Source organism: Macrosteles quadrilineatus, unplaced genomic scaffold, assembly GCF_028750875.1.
Source record: "Macrosteles quadrilineatus isolate MER2022 unplaced genomic scaffold, UCM_ALF_1.0 Scaffold_8__2_contigs__length_117827958, whole genome shotgun sequence".
Classification (NCBI taxonomy): Eukaryota; Metazoa; Arthropoda; class Insecta; order Hemiptera; family Cicadellidae; genus Macrosteles; species Macrosteles quadrilineatus.
In genome coordinates this window covers 75,877,661-75,904,848 of record NW_026542601.1, presented here as the reverse complement: position 1 = coordinate 75,904,848, position 27,188 = coordinate 75,877,661, and the positions used below count along the sequence as shown (strand labels likewise).

The window sequence follows — 27,188 nt, the reverse complement described above, 5'->3', positions numbered from 1 at the left end:
CTTTCGTAAATACACAAAATACCATTAGCTGCTTCCAAACAAAACAGCTGTTACAACACCACTTGCAACGTTGCCAGTTCGAAGGCCGCGGCCTGGAGTTAAAGGCGGCCGTGTATGTACTCAGTGGGCATTTATACAACAAATTAGTCTTTCCTAGTTTACTGTCACATTCACTCACACTATTGCGATGGTCGTTCATTTGCATTTTCTTTACGATTCGTTTCGTTCGTTACTCTTTCTCCCTTCGTTCTCCTGGTAATCCTGGTACAAGGTACAATCAACAATCTCTATCTGCCGTTCCTAGCCACCTCCCTAGTCCCTCTTTCCTCAGGCGCTCTCCCTCCTCCTTCTTTCTTTAGTCTTTAGTCCCCTTCCTTCTTTGTATAGTCTTCTTCTTCTTCTCATTCTTCAACTTTCAATTCAACCAACAAACAGAAACAACCGTCCGTCGGTTGTCAACCGAACCAATCAAGTCAAGTCCAATGTCCAATCCAATCCAATCCAACAACACGATTAACACGAACACCCCGACACCTCCTTTGGATTTTCAGACTTAGACTACGCTTAGCGTGTGGTGATATTTTCGACGATGTATTTAAATGTTATAAATTGTTATTGTATTAACTAGATTTGATTTTTTCTGAATTTTGGAACAGTGTTTAATATCACAGTTTTCCTTTTTACCAGCTAAGCTAGAAGGTCTGAAGTTTGAGTAAAAAACTGCAGAAAATGACAATGATTTCGTTGAAAGCTGCACTTGGCCTTGCAGCAGGAGCTTCTGCAACTCTTTTTATTGGATATTGTATATATTTTGACCGGAAAAGAAGAAGTGACCCCAACTTCAAGAAGAAACTTAAAGAAAGTAAGTAACACAATTAGAACCTAGCCTAGGCCTTAAAATAAAATATTATTTATTTAAGCTATCATGGGCTAAGTTACCTTGGCGACATTGTAGACCTCCTAGGCCTAATATCTAATTGGCCTCTTGAAAAGTTGATACCAATTTGGGGAGTTAAACCCCTCTAGTAATTGTTGTAAAGCTTCCATACTGGTATAGGAAAATCCTGAGTTATTAAAACCCAAACACAGGCCTAGGCCTAAGTATGCCTACATCATAAGGTTAGGCCTCTATGTGTACTTAAATTTTCCAGCTTTATCGCTGAAATCCATGTCAGGCCCAAACATGGTTGCCACCCGTCCCGATTCTGCTGGGACAGTCCTGATTTTGGTTCCTTAATGCCCGTTTTTAATTGTATGTTAATCCTGGAGGGAGGAGGGCAATGTCCCGATTTTTTCCTCACCAAAGGTGGCAATCCTGGGCTCAATATCTAAGGCTACCTAAAGTAGCATAAGTTATTTAGCCTAGGCTTGAGTTATTTTTGTAAAACCTAAGTTAGTTTAGTTTAATTTTTTTACAAAATTGATAGGTAAGTTAATCTGACTCCATCATAGGCTTAGACCAAAGTTACCTACCTATAGCCTATTTGTAAGTTAACCCTCAAGCTGGCGGTCTTTTTATGCTGTGGTGGCAAGGGTTTTTAATGGGTCGCGCAACATTTTATTTTTTAAACAGTAAATAAGTTTGTAAATATATCATATTATATATCTTTTTTTCCAGCATAAAACAAGGAATATTATATAAATTTTATATAGACTATGAAATTTTGATTTACAAAAAAAATTGTATATTTACTGAGCAGAATTTTTTTTATATTTATATGCATATATTCCGTTCTATAACTCAAACCAATAAACTGAAAATAATTTTTCAAAATATACAAATTGTGCACAATTTCATGAGGAAGAGAATGATATATAGTACATTTATGTTCCTAAAAAAAAATACTTTTAACGGTTTTTATTACTATATACACATTCGTTGTACAACCTGCACGAATACTTGAAGCAAAACGTTCAGGTCTAACTTCATACAAGAAATAATTTATAAAATAGGCCTACTCAAGTTATATTACATACCTAGATAATCCCAGGAATGGTTGCCTGTAGAAAAGCCACTGTTTGTTTTTGGAATTTCATATACACACTATTTACATAAGTTTATTTACACATGTACACGTATCGGTTACGTCACTCATCACTCTCTTCACTCCGAATCACTAGAATGCCTTCTCTTCCTGCCCTTTTTTGTAGGCCTGTAATAGTGGTCTAGAAGGTGATAACAATTCTGGTGAATTCCCCCATTAGCCTACAGCCAGGACACCAATAGGTGGTCTTTCTTTTTATATTTTTGTCCAGACACACCACACACAGGCGATTGTTCTCTCCAGGTAGTTTGGTCAACTCATGTCGAGGTCCAAGGACATCACCACCTGGACCTGGTACATTATCAGGCTGGGCTTGGTCAGTGGACAAATCCTCTATGATGTTCATCAGAAAGTCCCTGTGATTTTTCATGTGTTCTCGGTCGGTGTTGGCTTTGTACAAAATGTACGCATTGTGAAGCGCCATATCTAGAAAATTTGTGAAAAATTGTTTTCCAGTAGCGTCTAGTTGGCCTGTCACAAGAGTGATACATGGTCCTTGGTATCAACCCCTCCCATGTGAGCATTGTAGGCCTACTTGGCAATAAGTACAGGCTTTATAGCCTCTCTTCCACCTTTGCTCCTGACAAGCTTGTTTTTGGCATGGCACGCCGTTGTCAGACAATAAACTGGTTTACAGGTTTTCTTTTCTTTAAATCCAACAAGAAGGATGTTATTTTTCCTAAAGTAGACAGTCTCTCCTACTTGAAGTTTCCTCTGCAGCAGATTTTTAGATAAGCCCTTTGATTTCTTTCTAACAGTGCCTGTCAGGTAGGTGTTTTGATCTAAAAGTGCTTGTGCCAGAGGGATTTTAGTGTACCAATTATCGGTAAATAAATGGTACCCTTTACCGAGGAGATTACATTTTGTAAGTAAATCCAAAACCACCTTCTGTGCTAAGGGGTCATCTCCATCTGACATAAAGTCCTTACCGCTGTACAGTTCCGAATGGAGGACGTAAGAGGTTTTGCTGTCACAAATTTCGAATTTTTTTATGCCAAGCCTGTTGTGCCTCTTGTTAGGCATATATTGTATATAAATACATCTGTTCTTCATCCCCACCATGCTTTCATCTATGCAGATAGGCTGTTTTGGCACAAAAAATTGCTTAAACTTACCATTTAATTCGTCTATATATGGCCTAATTTTGTGCCAAGGGTCGAAATCAGGTTCCCTTATCGAAATCAGGAACATCCCTCCCTTACCAAAAAGTCTGCAACCTTTTCTTCTTCTGGGGGGGGGGGGGGGGGGGGTAAACTAACACCCATCTTGGGTCATTAGAAATTGGTAAAGGCCTAGGAATATTAGGCAACATATTGTCAGCAGGCACAGCAGGTTCATTAGGCCTAGGCCAGGCACAATAGGTGAGTCAGGCCTAACTGGCTCTTCATTTCTTACCTGAGGTTCAAAATCTGTATCATGTTCCCTAGTCCAATCTGATATTTCCTCCTCATTGGGCACATAGTTATCCGAGCTACCAGAAGAAAAGTCGGTTAAGCTATGTTCATAATCAACTTCTGTTAGGGGATTGTCACTTGGAGTATTTTCGTCAGGTTCACTATCACTAGTCTCCTCGCCACTTAGAATTGGGTCATAGATCAACTCTCGTAATTCACTAGATCGGTCACGGTAGTTACGATCAGACATCTTGAAGTGAAATAAACTCACATTTCAATAAAAAATTAAACTTATAACACCGAAACTAACCAAACACAACGCGAAATAAACAACAACAACAACAGAACAGACGCCGGTAACAAGCGATTGCGTCATCATGACATTATGACAATGTCGTCAGCTGATGCGTTATTTTCATAGTTTTAAGTTTTCCCAAAGGCAACCAAATAGTTGAAATGCACATCAATCGATAGATTATTCATTTCTGAACCGAATAAATACTATATTAAGTGATATTAGTTTAATTTTCGTGCTAAAATCGGCGATTTCCGTGACGTTGTTTCGGGCGCTGCCATTTCGGCCGCGGCGTAAATCGCCCGATATCGGGCGCATGCCAGCTTGAGGGTTAGCTTGAGGGCTTAGCCTTGGTGTCTTAAATTTTTATGGTAGCCTACTCAGTGGCGGTTCTAGGACCTTGTCAAGAAAATTTGGAATTTTCAAAGCCGTTTGATTACTTTCTAAAGCCATTTTTAACACCTCAAACCGTGCCCAATTGTCCATAAATTCCCATTTCACTTGTTGTTTGTCATGAGCAAATAGACATTGTAAAAATTAGCCTAAACTATGACGATTGCATTCATGAATTTCAAAACACACTGTAGACTACGGCCATATCCTCCTAAAAGCCGTTAGGCGAATTTCTACAGTCAGTTTTAACGTCTAGAACTGTGTGCAAAACCTCCCATTTCCCTATTTATTTGTCATGAATAAGTAGACATGTTAAAAACTAATTATGACCATTACATTCATAAATCTCAAAACATATTGTAGGCTACGGCCATATCCTCCTATAAAAACTGTTTACTGACTTTCTAAAGCCATTATTAATGTCTATCTGTGTCCAACCGTCCAAAAACCTCTCATTTCACCTGTTATTTGTCTTTGTCATGAGCAAGTAGACATTTTAAACTCAAACTATGACGAACTTGCATTCATGAATTTCACAACATAGGCCTACTGTAGACTACGAATCCATCTCCTAAAAGCCGTTTAGTGACTTTATAAAGCCATTTCTAACGGCTAGAACTGTGCCAAATTGTCATAAAACCTCCCATTTCACCTGTTATACATGTCATGCAAGCAAGTACACACGTTTTTTAACTTTACGTTTTTCTCCATTTCATAGATCTGTCACAATATGTATAGTATCAAATTCAGTAATAGCATTGACTATATAAACTTAGACACTAGTGTTTATATATATAGTCAATGGTAATAGGCTACAGGTGCTACCGCTGATGGCTGATTGATGCCTGTTTATAGTTAGTGACTAGCAGACAATTTGACAAAACTAACCATGGAACATCAGGAAATCAGCTGTTTCCCCGTCCTCACTCGCACGCTCGGCGCTTGCCTTTGCCCTACCTAGCATGTCAACAGCTGACTGCTGTAAAAATTTGATGATGCTTACAACTTTCCAAAGCGTAATATTATTTTATTCGTTATGATAGTGTCCGCAAAGTTTATTTATGTGGGACTTAATACTACTCCTGCCATCACTTTTAAGTTTAATAAAAACTACATTGATGTCTGTTTTATGAGATTGCGTATTTTAAGGATGAAATGTACGTTTAAATTTATTTTTCCAGGGTCCAAGGGGGGGGGGGCTTTAGCCCCTGTAGCCCCCCCCCCTTGGAACCGCCACTGAGCCTACTTAGGCTACCTACAGTTTCAGTATTGTGGGCTACCCTAATATCCATTAAGAATAGGCCTAGCCTATCGGGTGTAGGCACTTGACCAAAGCTGTAATCCTCTTAATCACGGTCGGTTGAACTGTCAGTTCTAGGTTGGTGACGAACGCTTCCGCATCATACCGTGCATAGCCGAACTGTTCGCGGCAAATTGTTAGCTCTATCACCGTCCCTGTCTTGTCAAACGTATCGTTTGTAGAGTAACATTAATTAAATTTAATTTAACTATCATAACCTAACCGAACTAACCAAACTTGCTGATAATGAAAAAACGAATGAAGGTTTACTAATAAAAAAATAGTTCTGTAAAACTTGGATAAAGTAAAATTACATACCTAGCCTAAAATTCTATTTTTAATTTTGTAATTATAAAATTAAACTATCATAACCTAACCAAACCAACCAAACTTGCTGATTATGAAAAAATCGAATAAAGGTTTCCTAATCGAAAATAGTTCTGATCATAAAATTATAAATTCTAACAAAAGATGTACCGGTACAGTTAAGAAGTAATCGCATTCTAAGCGAAATCTTTGACAAAAAGTTTAACGCCTTCGGTGGGATTCAGAATTCTTGATTCCCCACCCCTCCTCTGGTGACCACTACCCTCAGGCCATAAATCAGAGGATCAACCCAAACAAAGATCTGGGCCGATGTCCGTCTCCCTAGCCTATCTATTCGATTATAAGTTAAACCTTCATTTGTGTTTTTCATCATCAGCAAGTTTGGTTATTTAGGTTAGGTTTTTAACTTAACAGTTTAATTTTTAATTGATAATTAGCTAAATACCCCCACCCCAGCAAACCTGCAGACTAAGCGAATTTCCATTTGCCTGATTTGATTTTCAATTAAATAGCTAGGCCTATTCAAATACACAGAAGATACACGGATGGTAACCGGATGTGGATTAGGGGTCCGGCAGTGACATCACTGGGTTGTGGGGGCCCGGAACGCCATTACCACAACAATACGATCTATAGCCATCGGTGTTCGTGGTGTATTGGATAGAGTGCTCGGCTGATATGCAAAAGGTCCCTGGTTCGAATTCCAACAGAAACTTTAAGTTAACTTTTTGTCAAAGATTTTGCTTTGAATGCCATTTCTTCTTAACTGTAGCCTACCTCTTTTGTTAGAGTTCAAAAATTCTAAAGCATAAATGCCAATAATTTATAAATAATAAATACATACGGTAATTTATAAATGCCAAAGCATTTATAATTTTGTTTAATGAACAAATGAATTTAACCTTCATTAGATTTTTTCATTATCAGCAAATTTGGTTGGTTAGGTTATGACAGTAACTGCCGGACGGCTAATCCACGTACTATGACAATGCAGTATTGTCCTTGGCATGGCGGCTTCAAGTTGGACGTAATATGTTATCCAAGCCATTTAAATAAACTTCTTGAGAAAAAGTCACAATAATGTTCATATAGCCTAATCCGCAGCTCGAGAGGACCAAAAATGAGCGGTGTAGTTAGGGCCTATAATATAAGAGGAAAAATACACGGTTTTGGTATAAAGAAGTTTAATTTATGAGAGAGAAAGAGGGTAGGCCTACATGTTTGTAGAGAGGTGATTTGTGATGAATGAATGTAACAATGAGAATTAACATATGATGGGATTACATTGTACCGATTCGTCGTATAAACAACGAACCTGTAGCAGACGCAAACAATAGTCAGCTGATCAATTACCCAGAATTCCATAAAAAAGTAGTAGGGATGGACTAGCCGCCAGCAACGACTGACCCAGTGTGTTCTGATCCTCTCCCGTGACTAGTCGGAAACCTTTTCGTTCGTTCGTGCAAATTAAATTCATTTCGTTGTGTTGGTCGGATAAATTTTCATTTCCTCGAAATCGTTTAGCCTATATCCCGAAGGGATATAATTGCAACGCGGTTGGAAATTAGAATCAGTTTTGATCGTCAAACCAGTGTCAAAAAGTTTGTTTTACCGGCCAACGCAGCCCGCCATTGAAAATTTCACGTTCGTCAAACAAATTCAAATTGATCGCGTTTTGAATTAGAATATCGGCTAGTTACAATTCCTCATCCCTATCCTTCAAATTGTGTTTGTGATTTTTGTGGACGTCCGAATTTGTAAGTAATTGTGTTATTTATTATTATATCTTAGAATTCAGTGAGTCGCACATTGTAAATTTTCCTGTTATATTCTGTTAGTTCATGTCAAATAATCACATGTTTCCAGGTTCGAATCCAATTCACTGATTTTTATATCCATTTATAGTGTAATAATCGGTAGTATATTATAAGCTGTGATGATCCAATAGTATTAAGAATAAATACCCCCGCCGCAGCAAACCTGACGCCTAAGCGAATTTCCATTTGGCTGAATTGATTTTCAATTGATCTATTTAAATAACATTAGGTTTAACGAGTACCTAGGTTTGCTGCTACAAGGAAACTAATAAAGTGTGTGTTTTAAGTAAAATAATTATTGATTAGTATAAAATGAATATATTTGCCAAGTTTGATCAAAAGATATCCATAAAAAGGCAAACTACAACATTTTACAATATTCTCCATAAGAATAACATGGGAATTTTAAATTTACCATTTTTTTAGTTTTCTCCGTAACCAATAACCGTACAAAAACACTTTGATATACTGAATTGTTTGTTTTTTTAAGCTCTTTAAGAAGGTTTAGAGAAAAATTGGGAAATTTTGTGTTTTGAGGGTCAAAAGTGAGAAAAACCAATTTTTACCCCATAAAACCCTGTTCCCATGGTCCGATCATGCTGGATCGCGAACTCATTCAAGTTTATCCCGCCTTACACCTTCAAACAAAATGTCATCAAAATCGGATAAAAATTACTCAAGTTATCGTGTTCACGGACACACATATATATATATATATACACATATATAAAAATTTGAACGAGTGGTGTTTTTGGCCTCTGGGGACATCAAAATGAAAAACTAAATCGGTCCCGGGCCTAAGTCTTACCATGAGACCTACGGTAATAGCTACTTCCCTATAGGGAAATTCGCTAATAAATGAAAATGGTTTTTTAGGGTAATTCAGAGTTACTTTGAATGATTTTTATATTGTTGGAATTTTTACACAGAGTCATTATCAAATTTCATTGTTGAATATTGAGGTACAATTCATTTAAAGAGTGTCACGGTTAGTATTTAATTTGGGGGAGATAAATTAATATCAAAGGAGGGAGCAGGTAGCTGGTTCGGCTAGATGCGGAAGTGTTGTCGGAAGTTGTGTCAGTTTGAACATAGATGAACCGCCAAAGTACCAAATTAGCTATAAAATAATAATGCAACATTCTGATAAAACTGCTACGATTGAACACAGTACTGTTTAATCAGTGGTACTGCGAGACGACCTTCGTTTTGATCGTTGGCCAACGAAAAGGATTTGCTTGGTACTGGTCATCTCAAACAATAAATTAAATATCACTCTTCCGTTTACAGTTTCGATATCAGTGTGAAACCGCACCGTATCTTCCCTTTTGATAAATCTGTTCAACATTTTCAATCAAACGATTCATAACTGATTGTGTCACTCAAGGTCATTTTAAGTAAATAAACCACAACCAGCAACTCTGTAAATTGAAATCATTTATATTCATTGTCATTAATTCTGTCCAATAAATCAAATTGTTACTCATTTTCTAGTTCTCTATAGCCTTGGTAATTCATCGTTATTAATTGAGCGTAGCTCTTTGGGATCAACTTCAATGCAACAAATAAAGCAACATCACTCAATAACGGCAGAAAACATTTCAGCTAAACTTAACTAGATTATTAAGACTAATAGTGAGATTGTTAATAAACAAACAAATTTCAATTAGATAATGCTAATGCAATTTAAAACGAACTTAAAATTTCCAAATTTTAACATTAGGCTTATGGGACTAAAAGAGCCATATGACAGTTTTTTGTTTACAAGAAAAATGTAAACAAGAGAATCATAAGGTATTTCTGAACTTTCTAGACTTTTCTTTTAAACGTTTTTAAACCATTCCTTTGATTTTAATAAACAAGAGAATGCCGTTAAAACATTTTTTTAAGGTGCGGAATTCACTGAAAATCGAGTAAATATACGGAACTACTTTCTCAATGCGCGGAGCATAAGCAAGGAGCGGAGGGATACGGACCAGTGACTACTTTCTTGGGAACCTATTTGTGTTGCCAGCTGATTAGAAACAGCCAATGTTAGAAATCAGGATGTAATAAGTGATATATTGAACCGAATGGAATCGATATTCAATCCGGTAATACATCACAGGTTATATTATGTTGAACTACACATCGACGGTGCAGTAAGTTATTACACTTATTAATAAAACGCAGATTGAACACTGATCTAATTTAGGCATGTGGGGAAGGTAGGTCGGGGCTTACGAGTATTCGTGACTACATTAAGTGTTTTGAAGTAAGGTTAGATTAGGAAGGTAAAGTGTAGGTTATAGGTAGGTGATCGAGTTGTTTATTTGTGTTGCACCAAATAAACTGATAATATTTTCCTGGTCAAAACTACTATAATGCACTTTTGGAAGAGGTATCTGAATAACAAGATGTAGCCTAGTAAAAACAAATCTGAATTATTATAATTTTAATCAATAAAACCAGCATTAGTACATCTATTGACTTTTTTTACATTTAGTTACTTATACAAATATCAAATCACGTTTTTCCGCTCAACTGGCTTTCACCTCTCTGAAAGCAACCCTAGTATTATTCAAACATTGAAATAAAGGTAATCCAGTAAAACAATAGGCCACTACAAAAGATTCACCTTTTAAGTGCAACACTAAATATCAGTGTGGTAGTGAGCAAGTAAATTCAGTGTAGAATTAAGATTAGTAAATATTATTACAAAAGGTAATGCAGTCTGGAAGAACTTCAAACAGTACCAAGAACGTCCCCTAAGGACCTTTGGGAAGTATTCTTATTTTACAGGGCCCACACAATTATTTATTTAACATCAAGCTTCCACTGCCAAGCTCTGTTTTGTATTTTTATTTTCCAAGTTCTTCCAACCTAGGGGCAACCAAGATTTGTAAAGAATTCACTTTGAGAGCATTGCAAGGAGTAAATATATTTAAATACAATATTTAAATATATGAGAGTAGAGTTTTTTCTTTTTTTCTTTACAACATATGGACTGTTAAAACAAAGACATATAATATTCATCATATCAATCACATGTTGTGAAAATAGAAATTTACCATAAAAAATAACACCAAGATCTTAAAACACTGACTTTCTACATAAGACAACACCCATCCGATTCACACATACATTTTATAAGGAAAGTTCACAATAGTTTGGCTATAACAGCAAATTTTTAACATGAAATAATTAATGTATTGTTTTTACTCCAAGCAATTAGTTCATCAATATCAGTTTGTAGGCTAGCTGTTAAAAATCCAAGATGTTGATAATATTTTTTAAATTTTTAAATAGTCAGCGACTCAGCGTACATCAAAATTTTACTATGTTTTACATTTCTGGTTATATAATTTATACAGACTATGAATAGTTAAGGCCCTAAATTTGAAACTTGGGGTAGGCCTACAATTTGTTTTCAGATAGACTATAGTAATGAAGCTTAGACAGAAACACTAAGTGATTAACTCTATTAAATGTTTTTTTTTTAATCGGCGTACACACAATCAACCTTTAATGTTCTGATCAATAGAATTTATAATGTAAGTTACTGAAAAAATGTATTATATTTGAATTAATTGATGGACCAGGAAAACCTCCCAAGTTGATGAGGAGTGATGATATTTGATACATGTCCGAGCAATCTGTTGTAGGAACATGCTCTCAAAGATCATAGCTGGAGAAGATATTTATAACTGCAATTTTCTTATATAATTTTGAACACTTTTTTTGGAATTGCTACTACTACTGTACTTTTACAATCTTCCAAAATGTCTGGAAAACAGTTATTCTTCAATGAGAGATTGAAAATTAAGTGAAGTGGTTTCACTTAAACATCAGCACAGCCCATACAAGATTTTTTAAACATTAATAAATAAGGAGAAATGTTATCTGCACCTAATGATGTTTTTTATTTTAGTTTTTTCAAAGCATTTAAAACTTCTACTTCAACAATCTCAGATTATCAATGAATTTATATCCTCAAAAACTTTCGAGCAGAGCGCCTTGGCTTACAAGGTTGGCTCGGCATTTGGGGCATCTTGCTGGAACGTGTGTGGGCAAATCTCTTTTGAGTACTCTTCTTTCTTATTATTGGATATAACTCACCTCATATAAATCAGTAAGATCTTGCTTGATTTTCATTATATTAAGCTTATGCATAAACTATAACAATAACTGGTTACAGGAAGAACAGCGAAAAGAGAAGCTGCATTGAATGCAAAGAATGGCAAAACGAAAATTCCTGATCTCAAAGATCACGAAGCGGTGCAAATGTTTTTCCTTCAGGAGGTAAGTAAACTTTAAAACTTGAACTTGTAACTTAGTGGTTTATTTTCTTGACCATTGTCTAGATACTCCATGGCCTAGTAAAGTAAACAAATATATTATGTTTGGGGTTTTAAATATGCATTCATTCAATAATAGTTACGAGAGGTCGTCCAGTGGTCGAAACTCGACCAAAAATATGTAATGTACTCACTTATCTATTTTCACCCCACACTGTAAATAAAACATGTGATTGGAGTTTCCTCCATTTGTTTTGATTTTCTGTTTATATTTCGTTGTTATTTCGTAACCAGCATAGCAACGCATAAGATCCATGTTAATTTTTTCAAATTTTTAAACTCATTTTTTGTGCTTATCTTTGAGCCTATTTAAATTTATAAAGGGATTCTGCACACCTACAGGAAAATAGCTTTCCAACGGTATGCGTAGATTTTCCCTACGATTCACACGAGCTGAGAAAAAAGGTTTTAAAGAAACATGCTTGCCTATTAATATATAGATAGATTACGGTATTATACAATTTTCACTCCTAAATAAATTCATCGATAAAATAAATTTTGTTTCAGTTTTTTATACAGTATAGGCCTGGATAATATTTAATGACACACAACTTTTCACACTGTTATTGAAAGCTTTTAAAAACATGAATTATAGCCAGTTCTTCCAAAGCTACGCTTTTGACCCCTGTTCTTTATTATAATTTAGGCTTACACACCTCCTTCCTTTTTGGGAAATCTCCCTTTACATTATAATATTTTCTAAGACCCCTAAAACGTTTTAAGTAGCCTATGCCAATATTATAGATTCAAGCAGAATAATAATTATTTTAGTTTAATTTCTTAACTAAATCTAAAAATTACTTTACCGGTAACCTAAGTTTCTCCACACCGACATAATCTAGGGTGAGGATTAGGTACATGTTAGATTAATAATTATTTCAAATCATAGAATGATTATAAGTTAAAATCTAAATAAAACAATAATTGACTTACTGTATGCTTAAACGTTTATTATACAACTCAGCAAGATTTAAATCTACTAGATTCATGGAAGTTTGATTCATAGTAGAACCATCTCGTATACCTCAAACATTAATTTGCTTTTTAGTTTACATAAAATCCAACAAAATGTTAAGTTCTACATAGCCTAACTCCAAAGAATAGCTTTAGTTTGAAAGACGTGTCGGATTAGAGGAAGTTTACTGTGTTTGTTCAGTTAGTAACAACTGTGCATGTTTGATGCAGGTTCAGAAGGGAGAGGAGTTGCTGGGAGCTGGGGACGAAGAAGGGGGAGTTGAACACCTGAGCAACGCAGTCGCAGTCTGTGGCCAGCCTAATCAGCTGTTGCAAGTATTGCAGCAGACGCTTCCTCCGCATGTGTTCCAGCTGTTGCTGCTCAGACTACCGGCTGCCGGCCAGGTAGGAGACACAGCAAATTGAACAGGCCATTTATAATCAGTTCAATATACTTACCTAAGTAGTCGCTGCAGTCATAAATAATTAATTGACTAATTTATTACACTGGTCTAAGGGTGGCCACAGACTGAGATTTAAGTAAACCAGGAATAATTAATTTGCTGTATCGGGAGTTATGTGCAGGGTGTCTAGTAGTCGGGAAAATCGGGAAAGTCGGGAATTAGTATTGAATTTCAAAATGGTCTTGAAAAGTCGGGATTTAGTCTTAAATTTGATTTCAAAGTCGGGAATTTTCATGATTTTGCCGCGATCGTCGTCTTGCGTTTACGTAACCGCGAAAGCCAATGATGATGTCTACACGGCCTCGGTAAATGTTCACGATTTTGCCGCGATAGTGGACGACGACGATGAGGTTTCTGTGACAGCGGTAGACGACGATGACGTTACCGTGACCGCGGGAGACGACGATAACGTTTCCGTGACCGCGGGAGACGACGATGATGTCTACACGGCCGCGGGAAATGTTCATGATTTTGCCGTGATCGCGGACGACGACGATAACGTTTCCGTGACCGCAGGAGATGACGGTGATGTCTAAACAGCCGCGGGAAATGTTCATGATTTTGCCGCGATCGCGGACGACGACGATGACGTTTCCGTGACCGCAGGAGACTACGATGACGTTTCCGTGACCGCGGGAGATGACGATGATGTTTCCGTGACCGCGGGAGGCGACGATGACGTTTCCGTGACCGCGGGAGACGACGATGATATCTGCTCAGCTGCGCGAAATGTTCATGATTTTGTCGCGATCGCGGACGACGACGATGACGTTTCCGTGATCGCAAACGACGACGATAACGTTTCCGTGACCGTAGGAGATGACGGTGATGTCTAAACAGCCGCGGGAAATGTTCATGATTTTGCCGCGATCGCGGGAGATGACGATGATATCTGCTCGGCTGCGCGAAATGTTCATGATTTTGTCGCGATCGTGGACGACGACGATGACGTTTCCGTGATCACGGACGACGACGATGACGTTTCCGTGACCGCGGGAGATGACGATGGCGTTTCCGTGACCGCAGGAGACGACGATGACGTTTCCGTGACCGCGGGAGACGACGATGACGTTTCCGTGACCGCGGGAGACGACGATGCCGTTTCCGTGACCGCGGGAGACAACGATGACGTTTCCGTGACCGCGGGAGACAACGATGATGTCTCCACGGCCGCGGGAAATGTTCATGATTTTGCCGTGATTGCGGACGTCGACGATAACGTTTCCGTGACCGCAGGAGATGACAGTGATGTCTAAACAGCCGGGGGAAATGTTCATGATTTTGCCGCGATCGCGGACGATGAAGATGACGTTTCTGGGACCGCGGGAGACGACGATGATGTCATTGATGTCTACAAGGCCGCGGGAATTGTTAATGATTTTGTTCGCGGACGACGACGATCACGTTTCTGTAACCGCTGAAGTCAATGATGATGTCTAAAAGTACGGTACGCAAAAGATTTCATGATGACAAAAACCAAATTTGCTAGTTAGAATTTTTTATTGCTGCATTATTACCAAATTCATGATAGTAACAAGAGGAGAAGCTGGAAATAATGAAGAGTTTTTTCAAGTCAACAACCATAAATTCCAAAGAGTAAATAATTTCACCTATCTAGGCGTTCTACTATCTGACAAAAATACGGAAGACATGGAAATTCAGAATAGGATAAATTTAGCAAATAAGAGTTGGTACGCATGCAGTAAACTAATGAAATCAAAACTTTTAACGAGAAAGACAAAAATTAGAATCTACAAAACTATAGTAAGACCTGTACTTTATATGGAGGGGAAAATTGGATCCTGAGCAAGAACTCAGAAAAGAAAATAATAACTTTTGAGAACAAAGTTTTGAGAACTATATATGGGCCAGTATGTGAAGATGGAGTATGGAGAATCCGCCACAACCGGGAGCTAAGAGAGTTATTTCAAGACCCTGATATCATTGGAGAAGTTAAGAGTAGAAGATTAAGGTGGGTTGGCCATATCCTGAGGAGAAAGGAGGAGAGTCTACTGAAGACAGCTCTCAGAGGAAATCCGAGGGGAAGAAGACCAATAGGTAGACCGAAAGCCAGGTGGTGGGGTCAAGTACGAAAAGATTTGGAAAGGATGAGGCTTGTAGAGGAAGATGCATGGGACCGAGACTATTGGCGACAGCGTGTTGGCGAGGCCAAGTACCAGCTAGGGTACAAGTGGCCATGGCAGTAAGTAAGTAAGTAAGCATTATTTCTTTACTTGAAAACACCACATTATCATAATACTACTGTATGACAAAGACAGGGGTTGGTGTAGTATTATTTAGAAAATTTGGTTAATCTATAAAAATTGGTATCGGTATCAAGAATCGAGAATCAATACATTTTGGTATCAACACCCACTAGTTTTTGAAGAAACTAGTCTTGAAAAATCTGGAATTAGTCTTGAAAAGTCTGGAATTAGTCTTGATTTTTATAATGGAAATAAACTAGACACCCTGTATGTGGGAATTTTGAAATTTTACTGGGAATCGTTAATTTGTTGTATCGGGAATTATGTAGGAATTTTGAAATTTTACTGGGAAAACTATTTAAAGATTATTCTGCGTTCACTGCGAATTTGAGAATATCTTCCATTGTCACGGTACAATCAAGAATATCTTCTGCGGTCTCAGTTACATCGTGAATATCGTCTGTTATTACAGTGACAATATGAACCTCTTCTTCAGTCCCAGAAAAGTCGTGAACATTGTCTGTTGTCACAGTGAAATTGTTAACGTCTTCCAAAGTCACAGTAAAATCAAGAACATATTCCGAGGTTATGTAAAAATCATGAACACCATCTGCGGTTACTTTGAAATCTTGAACGTATTTTGGCTACTGTAAAATCGAGAACATCTTCCGAGGCCACATCTTAATCTTCTGCTTCACATTGAAATAGAGTTGGGAAATACCCTTACTTTTCAGTAATAGTCAGGGATGTTAATAGCTTTTCGGTAATAGGTGGTAATAGGTGAGATAATACTACTATTTTTGTCACCTATTATTTCCCCTGCCAGTACATTTCAGCCGGTCGTTCCCTCTCTATCGTAGGGCTTTCTTTTGTTAATTTACTTCCTTTTACAAGCTTATTAAGCCCTAATAATTTTTACATTATCTGTTCGTCATAAGAACGAAAATAGAATATAATTATTAACTGCGAGACTGTTAATAAAATTTTCTGCATGTAATGAAATCGTTTTGTCAAACATATTGTTATTTATCAAAACACATAGTGAAGAGTAATTGTACTGGACAGACACTAACATCAACAAAGGAAGCCAGCAAGACACTGTTTACATTCAACGATCCAATCAATTACTCATTAGGAGCGCGGCTCCCTTGGTCTTTTTGGTCTAGTTTTATTACTTGACATTTCATTGTATCAGTGGCAATGCACTGTCATTAATCCCCCAACCACAGAAAAAAATAATGAGTCCATCTCAGTAAGCTATTACCTAAGGTATATATTATTTTGTGAGGCTCGCTATTAATAAATAGGGTTATAGGATCGTTATTTCACTTGTTACAAAGACAAACTATTACATAGCTCTAGTTATTAATTAATACGATTATGGCAGCGTTATTTCACTTGCTCGGATGTTACAAAAATAATAGTATGATCCACCATCACTAAAAATTTTATATTTAATTGAAGAAATTAATAAACCATTAATTACCATAAAAGCAATTGGATATCAATGATACTGAATGTATGAATATTCAGACTTTATTATCAATAAACTGTTACTAAGCGCTCACTATAGGTACATGATGAGCATTTCTTTACTAGCTTGTTCTAAAAGCTCAGAAGATGTTACAAAAATAAAAGGGTATTCTCAGTAATCTATTACCAAATTAATAGGTGAATCTTCAGTAATAGTATTATTTATCCTACTACGTTTTTCATAACGCCCACCTCTACTTTGAAATCGTGACCATATTGGTCACAGTAAGTCGTGAACATATTAGACTTTGGGCAAAAAACTAAAAGTCTTTTGTTGTCACAGTGATCGTCTCCCACAAGCTTGGCAAAATTGTGAATTTTTGATCATGCTTCTTCAGAAATACATTCCGTGGTTGCGGAATTATGTATTTGACTCGACCCGAGCTTGATCCGTACTGATACTCCGGCCAACTGTTAACCCGACCCAATCTTAAAATATCAGGGTCCCGCAGACTCTTAGTAAAAACGTGCACTAGGTAACGGGAATACCAGATTTTGCTTCCAGGAAAACTGGGAAAATGTTTTAATGTATTTCAAGGAGTTCTATGGCGACCCTTTGATATAGATCCCTGGCGTCGGGGTTGAGAACTATGGTCATCCTCTCCATATGACGTTAGTTGGGGCTTTTGCGTGAAACAAATCAACGTATTTGGGATGACCGTGAAATATTACCTCCCGTTAATATTGAAAAAAGCAAAAAGTTATTTTTACCAAAGAAAGTTAGGACCAAAAAGTAAAAACAATTGTTTTAACGTTTTCAAATTTCTTAAGCATAGAATCTATCTATACTTGTTTAATACGCAAGCAGGTTTTTTGTGACAATTATTCCTCCGAAACTACTGATCCGATTGACATGTTTTTGGTGTCGTTAGAAAGAGCGTAACTAACGTGAAGTTGTGCAGGAAACTTTCTTTCTAGGGAAATAATTTGAGAGTGAGGCCCTGGGGCCCTATAAAGTTTTGTATTTCTCCATAAGATTAACATGGGAAACAAAAATTATTATAAAACTTCAGCTGTTGTCAGAAATTAAAAGTGAGAAGAAGAACATATGTTTATTGTAAACAGACCATAAGTTTGCTAATTTAACAGTTTGCTACAAACATTTACTGACTTGGTAGAAATGAAATATTTACTATTTAAATTTGCGTTGGCGTAAATATTACAATGGAAAAAAGCTAGAGATCCTGATGGATAAATTGGTATACTAAAAGGAAAACTCAATTAACACTGTGCTGCATTTCTTAGTAATCATTGAAAGAGCCGATTTGCAAACTATGGTAACATAGGAAAGTCATGGAACACCACCAAGGAGAAGAAATATAAATCATGTTTTTTTTTTTTTTATTTATAATCGTTATTATGGACAACCTAATGCGGCTATGAGTAAGGCTATTTGTAGAAAACGCTAAAAAACAAGATCAGCTTTTGAAAAATAATAAGATTTTACAAGAAATGTTGATTATATCGATCTGTTAGGTACATCTTGGGTATTTCCATAATCTTTGAGTTGAACCTTTTAAAGTCATAAAAAATTGTTTTAAAGTAACGCCAGTAATACTTAGAAATTGCTCGAATTCGAGCAACAGGGACACTAGTGTCTTAAAAACCTCTAGTTTTGAGTGTCATCTTACGTATAGGCATAGGTACACATGTACAGTATATGGCTTCTGAAGGCTTCACAATTGAAAGTGATTATGTAAAGCACCTGCAACTAGAGGCTTACCATGATAACTGTAAAAATACAAGATTTTACTTCTATATATTACGAATAGTTGTATTTATATAAAAATGCTCATATTTTTTGCAGAGATTCATGGCGCAATCAACTGCCTCTACTGCCACCGTAGTTGATGATGGCGTTGACTAATCTAAACAACCTCTCCACGTAGTCAGATCATTCAATGTCTTTAGGCTCTTATTTCTCTTTAGTATTCTTCTTTTGAATGTTTTTGGCATTACAGGCTGAGTTAAAAACATCAGTGATAAGGTATTTATTTTCAACTAAACACATTATCAAATGATAATTTTGTTTGTAAATTGTGTAAGGATAGTATAGTATCAATAGTTGTCGTTTAATTCCTTTGATTTGAATTTTGACATCAATTTATCCTCAAAGTGAGTTTTGTTTCTTCAGTTGTATTATTCAATATTTATATCTGTTAATGGATAAATGTTAAACCTAAAGCTGTTAGACTTGAACCTTGTAAATGCTTAACAACTGTTCATTAACTAGAATTTAAGTAGGTATGATCACAATATTCTATGTAGGTATAACTTATACCAAATATTTAAACTGCTTGAGTTTACATTTAATGTATTGTTGCTGAAGTCATACATTCTTACTTACATTCTTGGGTCTTTATGTCTTGAAAATTCTGCTCTCAGGTCTTAGAATGTGTCTGCTTGTACAAATGTGAGTGTTGTTACAAAAAAATATTCTTGATGGTTAGTAAATTTGTCTATAAATTTATTTTTATAGCACCAAAATCAGGAAAAATACAATAATTGTAAAATGCATAGGGCTTTAATTTGAATATTTTCGAATAGTGACAGAGGAACATTTGATTTAAATATTGATTGTTTGCTTGAGCTTTTTTCTCTTGCGCAAGTTCCTTCTCTAGCTATAAGTTCCAAAGAGTCTTTGCATCTAAGTACATTCTTGCATTTGTTACTCGTTAAAGCTGTGCAGAAAAGGATTGTATTTCTAGGCCTTGATCGTTGAACTTGTTATTCCAACTGTAAGGTGTATGAAAGTGTATATTTTGAAAATAAAGCTTGCCTAGTTGGAATTCCGATATTTTGTGTCTGTAGCTCAATATAGAATGATTTATTTTGAACATGTCTTTAAATTAACCTTTTAAGTTTAAGTTACGGTAGCTGTTTTGCCCACACTTGGTTCGGTAAACTTTAAAATTGTAAAATAAATGCATTACTTGTGAAATATAGCTGTAAACCTTAGGGATCATCATTGGAGGATAGAAATAAATAACCAATTGAATGCCCAAGCACTTAGAAAATAGGCGAGATGCCGCCTTCAACAATTTGTTTTGTCCCAAACGAAGTCATCTGCAAAGTCCCGTTGTATTTCCTTGAAACAAAATTTCTCTCTCTGGATGTCCACCCAGGGTGATGCTATTTAAGCATTTAGACCGTGTTTTAAGGCGGCACAGGCACTTTTCCGTTGCCATTACTATTCCTCTTTACGTCATCTTTTCATTGGTATTTGAGACAAAGATTGGCCATAGACCATATCGCAACAAACTACTTAGTTTAATAGTGTATTTCAGGGTCATGTGTTAGGCTAGTTTCAGGTTTTATAGCCACTTTTTTATTGTTACTACATTGTAATCGTTTTTAAAATGATTGTCATCATATATTGGAACAGTGTCTTTATATTCCTCCTATCAGTAGCAGCTGATGTTCATATGTGGTGGGAAGGAACTGCTTATTTTTATAAATTAACAAAAGCCTACCATCATTCACGTTTGTCAATGGATAAACAAAATAAGGCTTAAATTTGTAATACAAACACACATACAATTTATATTTATTTAAACATGTTTCTAAGGCTGCTATTTGATTTAACCTAATAAAAATGTCTGTAAATGGGTCTGCCCTGGAAATAACACTAACTAAAAAATGATAATATTCCATAATATATCTATGTTAATAAGGAATAATAGAAAGCCAAATAACTAAAACAGCTTACGAAAACAAATTGCATTTAAACTGGTAACGGTAACCTAATAACCTATTGTACTTCAATATATTAATTAACCAGAAATGCAGGGCCTACCTTTAAATAAACTGGATGTGAAATCAATTTCATAAAAGTATACAGTTAGTGAGTTAGTATTTGACTTATACATGCACGAACAATACTCCTACATCACTATATAAAATAAACCCATAAATTAAAAGAGAAAATCAGATTTTCTCAAAAATGGCCCAAACAATTTTAATAAAAAATACCCCCGCCGCAGCAAACCTGCAGACTAAGCGAATTTCCATTTGACTGATTGGATTTACACTGAAATGTCTACTAAAAAATATAACATTAATTACCTATTTAAATAGAATTAGTTTAACAAGTACTTAGGTTTGCTGCATCAGGGAGGGTAAAACTGTTTTTTTTTTTTTTTTGTAAAATGTTAATAGTTAGTAAGAAATAAAAACATTTTCCAAATTTGATCAAAATAGGTTCATAAACAAGCAAACTACAACAGTTTACTTATCCTCCATAAGAATAACATAGGAATTTTAAATTTACAATTTTTTGGAATTTTCTCCGTAACCATTAGGCGCATAATAACGCTTCAATATACTAAATTATTTGTTTTTTTAAGCTCTACAAAATGGTTTGGAAAGAAATTGCTAAATTTTATGTTTTTTGGGTCAAAAATGGGAAAAACCTATTTTTACCCCATAAAACGCCCCGTAAACCCCCGTTCCCATGGTCCGATCAAGCTGGATCGCGAACTCGTTCGAATAAACGTAGGTTTACACGTTTGTACCAAATTTCATCAAAATCGGATCATTTTTGCTCGAGTTATCGTGCTAACGGACACATATATATATATATATATATATAAATATATAAATATATAAACATATAAATATATAAATATATATATATATATATATATGAATTTTAACGGATGGTGTTTTTGGCCTCTAGGGACCTCAAAACGAAAAAAAAATCAGTCCCGCGTCCAGGTCTTACCATGAGTACTACGGTAATAGATTATTCCCTATATGGGAAATTCGCTAAAATTAATTAAGGTTTGATGAAAATTTGTATGGTCCTTATCATTTTAAACAAAATAGTGCAACACCCCAATTGCTGTAAAAATTACAGTTCAAAAGTTGTTGCAACTTTTGTGATTTCCCTTATAAATTATAGTTACTCCCTCCGCTTACTCATATTAAAGGTTGTTGCCAAGCTAATGGGAAAAAGCATGTTTCAGATTGCTGTTACCGTTTAATTTCTTTCAGTAAAAAATTTTGTTTAAGTTGGTATAGGGTAATAAAAAAAAGAATTATTAAACAAACAACAAAATATGTTGGATATAAATTTAGGCCTATGATAAATTATATTTTCAATGTAAAAAGGCAAATACAAACACACATCACTAAAGTAATTACAAATTCCTACTTTAATGAACATTACATTTCACATTTTAAGACGTCATGTAAAAGGTGAACAATCTGGTTAAAGTTGTACAAATATAAAAAAATATGTTAGCTTACAAAACTTACAACTTAGGGAATATAACAATGGATTTAATTTTTGACAGTTTTTGCCCGTTTTCCATAATTGATTTTTTAGTACCGGTACATTACATAAAAAGTAGTGCATTAGTTTAATTATTGATTTAAATCTTTGGGTGCTGTTGAGTTTGATGTTTATAACAACGTAACTAAGGCTGTGTGGGATTTGTGGTCGGTGTTTGCCGTCTTGGTGAGTCTTCTTGAATTACTTGTAGTTTTCTTGCAGGATGACGGACCCAGTAAACTTGCCTGGATTGGGCAACTGTAGTGCTATAAATAAATAAATAAAAATTAATGTTTTTTTTTTATTTACGCTAGTGAGAATTTTAGTAGAAGCAACTCAAATTATTTGAGAGAAAATTGGTATAGACTAGGTAGAGATTAAAATGAAAATTTATTGAAACTTTTCAAGTGATTATAATAACCTATTTTGTGAAGGTTATACAATCCAGGCTCACTGTTTATTATGTTATGATTTAATTTTGTTCAATTAACTAATCTTGAAATTGTTGCACACACACAATATTTTTGTACTCACAAAAAGGTGACGTTGCCAACAAAGTCAGTATCCGGAAGCCAGCGCATATGAGCTTCTGTTTTAGGCTCAGAATCAAGGTGTATGGCAGTATTCTAAAAAATAGAAAATGCTTATTTCACTCTCGTTAGTTTCATAAATATTTTTTTTAAACGGAATAAAATCCTAGCAAGTGCATGTGTTAAACACACTAGCTCAAATACAAGTTCACTATGAAAGAACTCGAAACCGTCAAATACAACTTACATACAGGATATACTGTTGACCGTTTGTATCGTATTTTGTCAACGTATAGCACAATTCAATATATAATAGCTATTTTTTTAACTTTGAATAGGTAGCCTAAAAGTTAAAAAATATGTACTACTAATTGAATTTATCTAAATCACATATTGGTCTAAACAGTATACAAAATTAGGAACTCAATAATTTTAAAGCCAAACTTACAAAGGGGTATTCTTAAAGTGACAAACCATGCAGGTGTGATGCTTTGAAATTTGAGCATTTCAATAGCTTGATGTTTCCTTTCAAAAGCCTACCTAAAATTGATGCAATGGATATTTCAAGTTGCAATGTTGTTAACCCCTAATAGATGACACTACGGAATTTTCCTCCAGACGCATTTCTTTTTATAGGAAATGTGTGTTATCACCATGTTTGATGTATATACCATAGTCCCCCTAGTCAAACGTAACAAATTACTTATTTATTTAATTTTTGTGCTATGGAATTTACTACTTTGTATAATACTTACAGCAAACACGCCAAAGCAAGTCATGACTCTAATGTCCACACAGCCGGTGTCAAACTCTCCGATTGGTTTACCAGTGTCATCCCTAGCCTGGACCATAAACCCAGAAAACTGCACATCTGGATTGGCAGATTTGATTGCAAAATGTGCAGAGAGACGGTTAGGAATAACGTCGCTGTGTAGGTAGAACTGGTAGGGAGGGGGAGATTTCTGGGGAGTTCCTCCATGACTGGGGTCCATTGTCTCACAAGCATCCGGAGGTTCTGCGGCCACCGTAGCAATCAGGAACAGCAACCATCCCACCACCATTCTGAAACCAAACCAGGCTATATATGAACACCAGGAAACATGCTTATGGGACTACGTACCTTGTGCTTTCAGCTCTAGTAGGTTGTGCCAGAAATATACTTGTGACGAGCAAAGATAGCTCAAGCAGCAATCATGGAGAAATTCCTATCGCACAGGGCATAGTGTCTTCCTCCACTGTGAGTTTTGTAGTACTGTACATGAGAGCTAGGAGGTGGTGTCTATGCCCTAGACACCAGTGACTAGTGCTAGACATCACTGAATGTTTTACCTCTGTACCTACCTTACTTCTCTGTACTGGTGTTCTTATGGCAACCACTCTGCATCCAAGCAAGGCTATGTAGTACTGTAGTAGGAACACATGGTAAACAGGTATCCATATAATAATCATAGAAACTTCAACGCCAAGCTACTAAGATAACATGGAGCAAAGCCAATAATGTTTTATCCTCACTATGAGTGGGAAATGTTCTTGATTTTGCCACAAATGTGGGAGATGATGTCAAACATAGCAAAGACAGCTATGTCTCAACCCCCCGTAATCATCTAACAGAATTAAGGTAAAATAGCCTTTTATTTATTAATTATTTATTCTCAGATCTATACTATATACTTCCGTAGAGGTTCTGTACAAATTGTTATTTAAAAGGGACTTTACAAAGAGAGAATAAAAAGTGAGCATTATTTTCATCAAGCAGGTTAAAATACAATATGAGCTAATCTTGTTCAAATAAACAATAATGATCAAACTAAAAATATTGACTACTTACACTGAACAGGGGAGTGATTCATCACAAGTATCATTTGTTAACTGATAAGCTATACACAGAATGATTTAATGATAAGACTGCTACAATTGATTAATCTCATAAGCTTACACCTCCATCATCATAATAGTTTCAATGCATTGGGAGTATTTGGCAAGAAAACTAATAAAGTGTGTTTTTTTGTAAAATATTAATAGCCTAGTATAAAATAAATACATTTGCCAAGTTTGGTCAAAATATAGGTACCTACCTAAACAAACTAACTAGAACATTTTACAATATTCTCCACAAGAATAACATAAGAATTTTATATTTACAATTTTTTTGAATTTTCTCCCTTACCAATAACCCCACAAAAACAATTTGATACAAGTTTTTTAAGCTCTTTAAAAAGGTCTGCAGGTAAATTGATAAATTTTAAATTAACTTGATACATTTTTTAGCAAGGCCTTTGACACTATTGACCATGGCATTGACATTTAATTAGAAAAGGTTAAAGTTTCTTTGGCTTGGTGAATGCAAAAAGCCTTGACTTTCTGAGGTTCTATCTGGTCGAGCGTGGGCAGCTGGTGTCCCTAAATGGTAAAAGCTCAAGTATCAGAAACCTAACCCATGGCGTTCCGCAGGTTGTTGAAGCTATAGAAATAGTGCTGTCGAGTTGAACTTAGCTTTAAATCAATCTCTAAATGTTGCATGTACCTGGTTCCGGCCAAACTATCTCTTTTTAAATCAAGATAAAACCCAATCTATTGTTTTCGTTTTCAGTCTCCGAAAAATTGAGCATGAGGTGAGGAGTGTAAAGCTTTTAGGCATTTACCTAGACTTTAAGCTAGATATTGGAACAGCCATATTGGAGTGAAAATTTAAAAACGTACGTTTTCATGTCCCTGGCCTTTTACCTCGTAGATACTGGATTTGTAGTTTATTATTATGTATTTTAATATTTTTTGGGACGGGGGCAACATGTTACACACATTTATTTGGTTTTAAATAGGTTCTAGGTATTTTTTTCGTATTTTTAAAGTCTCGAAATTCACGACCATGACGTGTCCCTAGGGTACATTTTCCAACTTTCACGCTGTTTTTAGACTAATTATTTATGCCGAAATATATAAAGCCATATTTTTATGTCATCAATAGTTATTAAACTTACACAAAAGGAGCATATTATAATTTTAGTGTCATTGCAAACTGACTACCATGACAAAATAAGTCTGTCCCTCGATTTGGCGTCACGACCATTTGGGAAAAATTTTCAACTTTGGAGCACGACAGTGGCAAGCCTGGCGTTGATTGCGTCAGTTCGTTTTAGAGACTAGTTCGGGGTGTACGTCAATTTTGTTGTGCCGGTCGTTTTGTGTTGAAAGAAGTAGTTACAAGATAAATAAAGGTAATTTTGTGTTTTTTGTAATTTTGGTGTGTCCATGACCATACGTAGTCATTTGATGAAGTAGACGTGGGGTTAATTTTTGTTGATATGATATTTCAATTGCTACATTAACCTAGAAGTCCATTTTGTATCCTCGAACATGAGGTGCAGGGCTACCTCCAGAACAGAGCCAAATAACACGTAATGTCACGACCAAAGTTTCACGACCATCGCGGGTTTTTTCACGACCAATCCAGCCTTATGGATTATACTGTGTTTGGTCGTGACAATAACTTAAATATAATTGTAAATTGAACAGTTTAGTTCAATTGAAACACATATTTTTATTATAACTAACAGTATAATTGAAGGATTGTTTACAAAGATTTAAATTTTTTCTGACAATTCACGACCGTACCGCTTGTCCCTGACCATCACGTTGATGATTTCTATCAAAAAAATTTCAAAAATTAAAATATCATCATATTTCAATGTTTTATACACAAAAGAAGTACACCTCTATAAAAACATAACGATTTTTCGGGTCTCAGGTAAGTTTTTTCGGAGTTATACAAACTTTAAAAGATTTTATTGGCTTTTTTTCAACTTTTTGAGTTTTTTTATTTTTTTCTAGAAATACCATATATACCAAAAGCTTAGTCAGCTGTTTATTGTATGATGGCCATCAAAGTAAATTAATTAATAGCAAAACATAGTTACAAAAATAATATTAACTATTTTTAATATTCAGTTTTATGTCCGTGATGGTCGTGACAAAATTTCGTGTTTTTTCATCAAAGATGCTCTATTAATAAAAAATCACCAAAGATATTGCGTTACCATGGACATTTTATAAAACTTCAAATGTCAATAAAATTAAAAAAATAAAAAAAGTTTCAAAAAACGGAACCAAAAAATTTAAAAGTGCTTTTCCTGAAAACGTACGTTTTTAAATTTTCACTCATTGACTATTGTAGCCGACTGACAAGACTAGGTAAATGGTCACTTCGTAAGTTAAGGCACTGTGTATCAAAAGATTGTTTAAGGACTGCGTGAATGTGGCCTTTTTCCAGAACACCATCACATATGGAGGACTTTGGGGTGCCGCTCCTGGAGTTGAGAG

At 35.6% G+C, this 27,188-nt stretch overlaps 2 protein-coding genes across 2 annotated transcripts; one reads left to right on the top strand and one right to left on the bottom strand.

The window, feature by feature from the left end:
- The first annotated feature begins 534 nt into the window (after positions 1-534).
- LOC129001471 (mitochondrial import receptor subunit TOM20 homolog B-like) lies at positions 535-19,903 on the top strand. The gene is made up of 4 exons (XM_054428768.1): positions 535-862; positions 11,749-11,852; positions 13,094-13,267; positions 18,874-19,903. The coding sequence occupies exons 1-4, from the start codon at positions 730-732 to the stop codon at positions 18,931-18,933; spliced, it is 471 nt and encodes a 156-aa protein (XP_054284743.1). The 5' UTR covers positions 535-729; the 3' UTR covers positions 18,934-19,903.
- A 2,301-nt stretch (positions 19,904-22,204) lies between these two features.
- LOC129001242 (defense protein l(2)34Fc-like) lies at positions 22,205-25,427 on the bottom strand. Its single transcript, XM_054428473.1, has 4 exons — positions 25,396-25,427; positions 23,627-23,933; positions 22,876-22,967; positions 22,205-22,607 (listed from the first exon to the last, which is right to left on the bottom strand). The coding sequence occupies exons 2-4, from the start codon at positions 23,930-23,932 to the stop codon at positions 22,487-22,489; spliced, it is 519 nt and encodes a 172-aa protein (XP_054284448.1). The 5' UTR covers position 23,933; positions 25,396-25,427; the 3' UTR covers positions 22,205-22,486.
- Between the last annotated feature and the right edge of the window lie 1,761 nt (positions 25,428-27,188).